Source organism: Solanum pennellii, chromosome 2 (assembly GCF_001406875.1).
Source record: "Solanum pennellii chromosome 2, SPENNV200".
Classification (NCBI taxonomy): domain Eukaryota; kingdom Viridiplantae; phylum Streptophyta; class Magnoliopsida; order Solanales; family Solanaceae; genus Solanum; species Solanum pennellii.
Genome location: NC_028638.1, coordinates 36,096,698 through 36,107,243, shown reverse-complemented (window position 1 = coordinate 36,107,243; position 10,546 = coordinate 36,096,698). Strand labels below are relative to the sequence as shown.

The window sequence follows — 10,546 nt, the reverse complement described above, 5'->3', positions numbered from 1 at the left end:
TACATCTCATGATAAGGAATCATGAGATGTAATCAGCGTGAAATCGCATATACAAACGCTGATTCTATCTCATAATTCGTATGGTAATATGATATCACATGACCAAACGGCTACATGTGTTTCTCTTTTTCCACAAATTCCCTCACTTATAATTTAAGGGACAACCTTAAACATATATTTTATCTGATGAAGTACATTAATAGCCCACCATAAATTAATAACTTGAGACAGCTGCATTCTCTCCATAATAATACCCTATATAGTGATATGATATCACATGACTAAACGGCTACACGTGCTTCTCTTTTTCCACAAATTTCCTCACTTGTAATTTAAGGGACTACCTTAAATATATATTTTATCTAATGAAGTACATTAATTGCCCACCATGAATTAATAACCTGAGACAGCTGCATTCTCTTCATAATAATATCCTATATCGTGATATGGTATCACATGACTAAACGGCTACACATGTTTCTCTTTTTTCACAAATTCCCACGCTTGTAATTTAAGGGACAACCTTAAATATATATTTTATCTAATGAAGTACATTAATCGCCCACCATGAATTAATAACCTGAGACAGCTGCATTCTCTTCATAATAATATCCTATATCGTAATATGGTATCACATGACTAAACGGCTACACATATTTCTCTTTTTCCACAAATTCCCTCACTTGTAATTTAAGGGACAACCTTAAATATATATTTTATCTAAAGAAGTACATTAATCGCCCACCATGAATTAATAACCTGAGACAGTTGCACTCTCCACATAATAATTCCCACTAGCCCACAGAAATGCTTCCATACCATTTGAGCTATTGGGGAATGGGGAGTGTAAGGAATACATGGGAAGTGCCGTTCAATCAATAGATATTCTTTTTACATGTTTACCTTGTATAGCAGTAAGATAATCACGAATGATTCAATAAATCAACAGCACACACGTATATGTAGGTTCCTCATACACACACACCATACACAAGTGTGTATGACCAAGTGTATCACAACCAAGCATGAAGATCCTTCTTAGGGTTTACAAGGGAAATAAAAGGTATAAATATAAAAGAGAGTCATCAATGGCGTTATGTTTGAAACAAACAAAAAGAAATTACAAGATAATCATGTGCCCACAGGTCTTCACAGCAAATCCAGCAAGACCATTCTCCCTCCTGATCAGGAAGACGAAAAGTCAGAAGCCGCATAGCTGACCTAGCCCCAAAGATTTTGGTTTTAAAAAACAATGCTCATGGGGAAGTAGAATCAAAATTCCCCCTACCTGTATAATAAATAACCATGACAGAGGAACAACATAACATAAAAGGAAAACAAAATACTAAATCCCAAAGAAAACAAGATATACATCCCAACAAAATCAAGCTACTTAAAAGTCGTTATAATTCTATTCAAAATTCTGTTTCTTCTCTTTTATTCCCTGTCTATTTTCCTTCATTGCCATCACCAAATGTAAAGACTAAACTCATTGATTGCTTGAAGAAGCACACAATAGCTTCCAACCCCTGGTCGACCTAAAAATGAACTCTTCAACTTGGATTTACAACTGGAACTGGGCATTGGCTGCGAATGTTGAGCACCAGCTTGTCCAGCCATCTCATTGCCACACTACTTGGATGGAGTACTTAATTCAGCAGATGATGATCTACTAAGATGTGCTTCGACATTTCCATGTGTTACAGTCTTATCATCAAATGCAACACGTTGGAGATTTTCTACAAGTAAATCAGAAGCAGACTTTGGTAGAGATTGAGGACTTGACACTGTTGAATTCTGAACTGATGGTGGCATGAGCCAATTAAACCAATCATTTCTCCGCCTTAACTTTTCACCCTGCAACACAATGAAAAAATATTTCAGAACCTCTAACACATTTTTGAGGCAAATACTACCCCGGTATCCTAATTTAAGCATATCCACTATACTTTTTGATGACCATGGTGTCTGGGCCAGACAGCACGGTCATCTACTAATTCCACGGGATACCTGTCACCTCCCACAAGCAACAAGTATCAAATAACTCTGTCCACCATGACTTAGGGCAGATGAGAAGAATCACCTAGTGTTTTTCGTCTCCGCTGGAATTTGAACTTAAAACCTCGTGCCTCCCCTAGTTATGAAGCACTAAATGCCGAAATAGGCACATGCAAGAGTGTAAATGCAAATACTACCAAAGTAATTTCATGGTTAGGACATCAAAGCAATTTCCTCATTCTGAAGCACTAAATATCTTACTCAGCTCCGGACATCAGCAAACAAACACTATACAGTTCAAACAGCAGCAGCTGTGAACATAACAAGGATAGTACAACCCATAATATTGTTTCTAGCAGACCTACTTCAAAGAACATGGTGGACAATGCATAAGGTTATTGACTTCTTAAAAATCATCTACAAGGGTAACAGACTCTAGGTGTACACAAGATTCCATGCTCACATCTCTAACGGCTTTACAAGTGCTCCATTCTTTTATAACACAAGCACTTCACCAAAAACTCAAATAACACATAGTGAACCCTTTATTTTATTTTATTTTTAAAATTAGTGACCCCTTTCTTTTTGGCCAGAGAAAGTAGAGACTAAATGTCTAAAAAGACCACAAACCACATATAGAAAGGATACCTGCACTTCTACAACAGTAGAGGACCTCGCAGCATTCAGTATTAGTTGTATATTATCTGTCAACTCCATTACCTGCAAAAATGAAAATGTGGTTCTTATCTTAAAACTGCAATGTATTTTATTGCATGTAAATGAGATGTAGAACCCAAAATCGAGATAAGAGTATGTTTTGGTCTACAGTGTTTTATTAAGTACAACTAATTTCATTTAGACATGCATTGTTCACAAAATTTCTGGCCTTCTTTTTCATCTCTAATGACTTGACAAATTCCGCTTCTTGTAGGAACAAAATTTCTTTCAGAAAACACCGACCCCTTCTGTTAGAACAGGAATTCATAAGAAAAAATAGATTTGATTGTATAGTGTACACAGAAATGACAGCCAGAACAACCCGAGTTTTTCAATGGCAAACAAAGTTACCACAAAAAGAATGCTAAAGGCATGCATATTAGTGAGGTTGTGCTGAATTATACTGAAGAACCGTTGATCTAAAAGGATATCCACAGACTTCTGATCCACCTTCCACTCAACCCTGAAAGATTAATCATCCGGCACCACTGCCTTTGCAGCAAAAATGACGAAAAGAATCATCATAATAACATTATTATACAGAGAGAACACCAGATTGAACAAAAATCATACAGTCCAGTGCAAACTCCTATACAGATCAGAATTCTTTATATCATCTAAGAATATCAGGTAATCAGCGGACTAGTATGTCAGCATACTTGGGTTAGTGTTAACTTCATCCCTCGTCGTTGAAACATAAGATGTGAACTATATCACATAATAAATAAGTGTCTTGTATTCCTTTTTCATCAAATTCTCAATAAATCTCTTCACTTCCCACATATTTAGACCAGTGTTGTCAACTGCGCGCTTTAAGCGCGTTTAAGCCCTGAAGCGAGGCTCAAAACATGTTGAGCTTCACCTCGCTTTATGCGCACTTCAGTGTCGTCATCAAGGTTCCACAGCAAAGTTTTCCTTGCCAATGAGCCTCTTCTGAAGAAGTGACACTAAACAATTGACATTTCACTTTATCGTAAAAAAAAATAATTTCTTTGGTCATATCTATATTTTTTTGGATGAAATAAGTAGTTGTATTGAAAAGGCATCAAGGAGGTGCTTGAAAGATTACAAATCAAATGGTTATAACTCCAAACAGTGCAAAAAAAAAAAGTAAGAGCTGCGAGTTGAGAATCAAAAGCAAAAGGCTCAAGGCTGCTAAGCCGCTAAGAGGGAACTGATAAAATCTATAAGGGGGATGAATGATGATATCATTTCCCGGGGAAAGGTTGCGCCACTCCAGCTATAAATTCTATGGTCATATATCTGCCATTCATGTTTATGATTATTAGTCTTGGACTAAACATATATATTTGTATTTTTTTTCCTATGCGCCTTTTTCATTAAGCACAGGCTTAATTTGCGCTTAAATCCCCAACAGACGTCAGAGTTTTTTGCACTTTTCGTCATTGATAACACTGATTTAAACAACCCTTCATATGATTATCAGTTGCAATATCTTTGAGGTAAGACCGTAAGATTACCTTTATAAGTTATACTCCTTGTACAACAGAAGTTCAACAAAAGGCAGCAAGGACCCTACCACCTACTGTGGCCGGATAACCTTTAGCAGAGAACATTCACTTATTGCATTCATAACCATCACATCAAACAGGCAATCATAATAAAAGCATTTTGTTTAAGTGGCTCTGGAGATTTAGCAGGATGAAAGAGTAGTCTGGAATAAATTAACTGAAGCAGTCTATGGCAGCAAATAAGGCTGGTATCCCCCCTTCAAATGTTCTATACAACAGGGAAAGAGATCTCCACATTTTTTTTAATTTTTTTTATTCCAAGGAAAACACGCAGCCGCTACCCTTTGGGTGCACAAAGGGTAAAACCCCTGCTCCTATGCAATAACTCGCAAACCACATAGGAGAGGTAACCCGCACTAGGCAAGCCTGGTGTGACGAATTCGACCCAGAAGGCAAACCCCTTTCTTTCCCTGGCAAGGGGATTCGAACTTGAGACCTCCAACATGGAAGTTCCAAGCTCAAACCACTGGGCCACCCCGATGGGTAAAGAGATCTCCACATTATTGGCAGAGTTGCAACAATTTACTAGATTGGAGGTGGGAAATGATGCGAAAATAGATTTTGGACTGACTTATGGACTGGTGATGAGTTATTGAAACAAAAAGTTCCTCTTTTTTTCAGTTGTTGCAGTAACATAACAAAGATGGAGTTGACTGATTTTTTTTCCAACACTGGGTGACAGTTGAATTTTGGAAGGAATCTGAAAGATTGGGAAATTAAGGATTTTTGTCAACTACAACTCAATTATACCCACATTGATCAGAGTAAGGGGGATTTACTAGTATGCTTATCTAGTAAGAAAAAATCATTATAGGAATGAAGTGTTATTGCCTTCCAATGAAGCATACGGAATATCAGGATACTAGCTGGCCATGGAAAGGGATCTGGATTCTGGGGAACTAAAGCTCCTACTAATTGGTTCGATTGCAACATGGGGAGCTGCCTTAGTCGGGATAATCTTCAGAAGAAAGATTTTGCACTAAGTAATATATGTTACTTATGTGAAGTAGAGTTGGAGACTGTGAATCACATTCCTATGCATTGTAGAATAGCTAGACAATGTTGGGAATTTCTTTTTCAGTATTTGTGGGATCTCTTGGATCATGCCTCAGAGTATGAAGGAATTATTGGAGAGTTGACAGCACCAGAGAACGCGTAAAACTTTGACGGAAATTTGGAGAATTATACCTTAGTGCATATTCTGGACTATTTGGCTAGAAAGAGAAAGAAGTAACACTTTTTGACGGGCAAAAGGACCATATTTCTAGAGTTCAAAACAAGTGTTTATATAATTTGTTTTGTTAGAGTAGAAGTAGTTGCATTGACAACATAGATCAATATATGGACTTTCTGGAGTTGCTAGGGAGATGCTGTAATTGACTGTATGGATACTCTCAAGTCTTCTGTAACTCTTGGTACCATCTTGGTACTTAGTCAACACAGCTTTACCTTATTTAAAAAAACATTATAATAGAACATTGGTGAATCCAGCAATTTGATATGCAAACAGTCATTTCTTGTGCTGACATGACTTTCTACTCATGATGCATAAACATTCCAGTCTAGTGACTTCGAACTCCAAATAAATACAATGGACATTAATACTTGGAAAAAACATCTCAACAGAGCCCCATATGACATAAATTATACCATAGAATGATCAAATCCATCCAATTGCTTACAACTACCTGGTCATATCATAGACATGTCGAAGAAAAGAGGGACTACAAGATCATGCAACTCTACAAGTGTTACACCCCGGCTAGTTCGGATAATGCAGGAAATCTTTTCCTCCTTAAGGAAAGAGATAGAAGTTTTCATTAATTTGACCTTTTTACTCGTGTAACTAACAGAGGAAAAGCAACAATGATAAGAGAGATTGAGAATTAGACACAGAGAGACCTCCGATTGAAATGACTACTAACTACCCAGGCTCTCCTCCACTGTTTTTTAAATAAGAGTATGGATCTCCAGCTGATTCTGTGCTCAAGTACGTCCTATTTTTGACTAATTCTATTATGCTGTTACCAAATCTTGAGGATAATCCTAAGGATATCAAAAAAAATTGTTACAGAAGACTAAAGAGGCTCACACTTTGCACCAGAAAAAAAAGTACAAACAGAGAAGGGAACTCCAAAGGATCAAGTAGAAAAACATCAGTTCCAGATGTCTGTCCCCCTTGTCTCTCACTGTTTTGAGGAGAAGATACCATTGGCGTTTTCTAACCCATAAAAAAGAGCAAAGACAATTAACCAGGCTCAGTCAACATTATTAAGATTTAAGAGTTACCAGCAATAACTTGAATTAATATGTCGTGATGCTTTTTCAAAAGAATGAGCTACTAATACACCTGAAAATATTAATCACGAACTAAGGGTCAAGAGAACACTCCAACCAACTCACTTTATTGAAGCCTGCTATTAGTGTAACCGGAACCCATCCATGTTCATCCATGTTCTTTCGCAAGAATATGTCCTTAATCAAATTCTCATTACTGCAACAAAATATAGTGACATTAAGACTTTAGAATACCAATACAGTTAAGGCAGTTACTAAATAAGAGCAATTACATGCAAATAGAACAAAGACATATCTACCTGAAATAATAATCCATCTGGTTCACTATTCTAGTTTGCAACTGGGTATCTGGTACATGAACGAAGACAGGCGGCACATGAGAAAGCATAGGCATTCTGAGTGGATCAGGGAATGGACCTGGAAAATAAAATACAGGTGGAACATCTGCATATTGGTTTAAGTATCAGTAGAGACACAAAATGGGGTTTAGTAACTCAAAAAGAAAGATCTCGAGAAGTAAGACATCTCACCAGAGTAAACCATGGGAGGTTGATAGGGCTGTACAGGCATGGGTCCAGGTATATAAGGTGGAGATGTATGAGGTGGGGCCCCCATGAATGGCCTAGCTGGACCTCTCTGCGGCTGCATGTGTGCATCCCTATTCCCCCAACCTCTGTGGGGTTGCCGTTCCTGATCACGCCTACCCCCATGACCATTATGATACATGCCATCTCCACGGGGGTGTGGACCAAAATTGCCTCTCCTATTTGCATTTCGTTGATGTTGGTGGTCATTTCCACCATGTGATTGAGCTCCAAATCCCCCCCATTGTCCACCATCTCTACGATTGTTATCCCTAGAAGAAAACTCAGCACCATAATTAGCTGACTTCCCAGAATTATTAAGGACTGTTTCCACCTCAAAACCATGTGCCTGTTGCTGAGAAAAGACACCATTTGCTGATATATTATGGTTTGAGTTACCACCACCGCGCTTCATAGACCTTTGGCGGCTGGGTACAACATGGTTCAGCATTGTATTAGGGTTTGCATTGTTAGTATTAGCTTGCCTGTGAGAAGCTGCTGCCATCCCAGTGACCTGTAAGATCCACACATTTACATATAAATGAGCTGGTGGAACTATTAATTCATAGTTAAGTTGCTCTAGCATGTGCATAGAGCAAAAACTACAGCAATTAGTGTGCTTGAATCCTAAGGTAGTTAACATCAAGTATATTAATTCTCAGTTCCAAAAATCATAGCATTGAGGAAAGCGGGAATAACCTGTGTTTCAGAAACTGATCCATCGGGCAGAGTTCTGGGTGAATCAGAAGACGATTTAAATGAAGCCTTGGTGGAGTCAGAGAGAGCAGGCCAAGAGATAGCACCCATAACAGGACTAACATCAGCTGTACCATTTGAGGGTTTATTCCAAACGGTCTTTTTAGCCCCATTGCTATTAGTGTCACTCTCAAACGCACAACCGTCCACTTGTTCAGAAAGCGAACAATCAGAGAAGTGAACTACTTGTATATTAGATTCCGATTGACCAATCTGAGCCCAGGGCGAGTAAACACCACGCGCGGCTTCTTCTGATCGGCTAGACTGCTGTGGAGCAGTGTCAGCGGTAGTATTCCAGTGAGAATGATGGTTAATAGTAGATGTAGCCATTAAAACTAGGGTTTGTTATCGGAATCAAAAATTTTCAAAAAGTGATAACCCTAATTAATCTCGAACCAGTGTATCTATACTTGAAATCCACTGATTGACAATAAACAATACATATATCGAATGGATCAAAATTTTCTACTGATTAAGCATTAGAATGACATGAAAGAAATCGCAAAACGGAAAGTAAAAGGTTAGAAGAGAGTATAAACAAAGCAACTAACGATGGTTTGGCCGATCAGTCGAGAGAGAGAGAGAGAGAGAAGCCGTCTCTGTATCTCTCTCTGTTTTCTTCTTTGCTAAGCACTGGTGAAAAACCCAACTCACATTTGTTGTTGTTGTTGATTCAGAATATAAATTTACCAACTACCCTAGTCTTTTGGCAAGGACGGGCTTGTTTGGCAAATACCTATTTTGAAAAAGTATTTAGTTAATTATTTTTAAATCCAAGTAGAAGTAATTTTTCTATTCATCGATATATATATATATATACTAGTCATGAATACATGCATTGCATGTGTAAGTCATGCTAAGTTATCGCATTCTCTTTACATTTGTAAAGCAGTCTTGCCACGAGTATGTGCACTATTATTGACATAGTAAAAGTGTACGTTGTGTTAAATAGCTTTCTCATGAGTGTATGTGGTAAATTTATGAACGATAACATTAACTTAAAGCCTGTTTTGATTGACTTAAAAATTGATCTAACCTAGTTTTAAGTCATTTTTAGCTTTTGAAAGTGTTTGGCAAGATTAAAAATAAGTTTAAAATGACTTTAAATAATAATTAAAAATAAAAAGAAATTTTCTCCTACCTTTTGTTTTTTTGACTTAGAATTTTTAAGCCAATTCAAATTGATAGAAAACACACTCTTCACAATGAAAGTTATAAGAAAATTGAAATAATTAGGTATATTTTTTTACCCTTTGAACTCATTAAATTAATTGTGACTAACAAAAGTTCGGACCAAATGTTATTCAAAACATTGCCTTGTAATTAAGGGTATTAATTAATTATAATAACTTTCTCTAGTTCAACTAAGGAGAATGTAAGAATTGTTTGTTGTGATAATATATTATAGGAAAACGTTCATTTGCAGTAATTGCATATTTGGTACAAAATTTCTTAACTAATTGCCTAATTAAAACTCTTATGTTGATGATTTAGTCAACCCATTTTTATTAGCCGTATTACTTGGATTCATAAAGAACACAGACTCATAATATTTATATGGTTACCCTTCTTTAGGAAAGCAATTATTAGATTTAAATTTTAAACATGTAATTTCATACTTAAATAATTTAATTACTTGTTAATTATCATCTAAGATCAAGTGCCTTTTTAGGACAAACTCAATTCAATTCATCTCATTAAATTTCTTACCATTTTCTAAATTATGAAAATCTTTCAAAATTTATTAACTTTCTATTACAATATGTATTTCAAATATTATATTGGTAAGAACAATATGAAAACAATTTATTTGAAGGTTTTTCCCTCTTGTGAGAAGCAAACTAAAATAAGTTGAGCTTCTTTTTTTCTTAATTGCTTTAAATTTCCTTTCTCAAATGGCTTCGCAAAATTAGATTTTACCAAGTGAGCTTTTATTAGATATTCTTTTTAGTTTTTGACATTTTTCTTTTTTTTTTATATTAAAAAAATAAGTTTCAAGGTGTTTATATGGTATTTTCGATTTTTAATGAGATGACCTAAAAAGTAACCGATGTATTTGATCTCAAAAGAAAAATACTTGATTTAAAATATGAAGTGGAGAATCTATTGATCGAAAGATCAACTTACTCTGTTGCTACTCTTAAAGAAGAACAAATGAAACTTCTCATTAAGTATTGTGAGGAGGATTACCAATTGAATGAAGAGATTAATTTTAATCATATCATCAAATATTCATTTATAAAATGCTCTAATTAATTGCTTACTAACCATATGTGATCGTTCCTTTTGCAGCATGAATTGGTTAAATTTTCTCAAACTTTTATAGAAAATAGCTTGTGAAAACTAGTGTTGGTTGTGGAACTTTTTAATGACATTATATTTTACATATTTATTGCTTTAGCAATAAGAGAAAAATGTTGTATATTATTCAAAATAAATTTTAACTTTCTCTTTAGAAATTCTTATTGTACTGAAATGCTTTTGATGAAATATATTAGGATTTTCTTATGATTCAGTTTGTATTAAGATATATAAAGTCAAATAAATAAAAAAACATTATAGCAGAAAAAGACAAACGAATATAATCATTGAAAGAGACTAATGTTTGATAACATTGTTTCTCTATGAATTTATATATTTTTGAAAAGAATCATTCAAAAG

The 10,546-nt window shown here is 35.6% G+C and overlaps 1 protein-coding gene across 2 annotated transcripts; it reads right to left on the bottom strand.

Annotated features, from left to right (window-relative positions):
* Nucleotides 1–938: 938 nt before the first annotated feature.
* Nucleotides 939–8,664, bottom strand: LOC107011423 (la-related protein 1C-like). 2 transcript variants are annotated; one of them, XM_015210927.2, is made up of 6 exons: nucleotides 7,829–8,664; nucleotides 7,076–7,643; nucleotides 6,845–6,989; nucleotides 6,651–6,741; nucleotides 2,647–2,718; nucleotides 939–1,857 (listed from the first exon to the last, which is right to left on the bottom strand). In XM_015210927.2, the coding sequence occupies exons 1-6, from the start codon at nucleotides 8,213–8,215 to the stop codon at nucleotides 1,633–1,635; spliced, it is 1,488 nt and encodes a 495-aa protein (XP_015066413.1). In that variant the 5' UTR covers nucleotides 8,216–8,664; the 3' UTR covers nucleotides 939–1,632. The 2 variants fall into 2 exon arrangements, with proteins under 2 accessions (XP_015066413.1, XP_015066414.1); XM_015210928.2 differs by having other exon boundaries at nucleotides 6,845–6,962.
* Nucleotides 8,665–10,546: the final 1,882 nt, after the last annotated feature.

Excerpts from the sequence above, each read along its gene's own strand:
- LOC107011423 (XM_015210927.2), bottom strand. The coding sequence starts at position 8,215 with ATGGCTACATCTACTATTAACCATCATTCTCACTGGAATACTACCGCT. Across the intron at positions 6,742-6,844 it reads CAGATGGATTATTATTTCAG|TAATGAGAATTTGATTAAGG; the intron begins GTAGATATGTCT and ends ATTTTGTTGCAG. Across the intron at positions 1,858-2,646 it reads CTACTGTTGTAGAAGTGCAG|GGTGAAAAGTTAAGGCGGAG; the intron begins GTATCCTTTCTA and ends ATTGTGTTGCAG.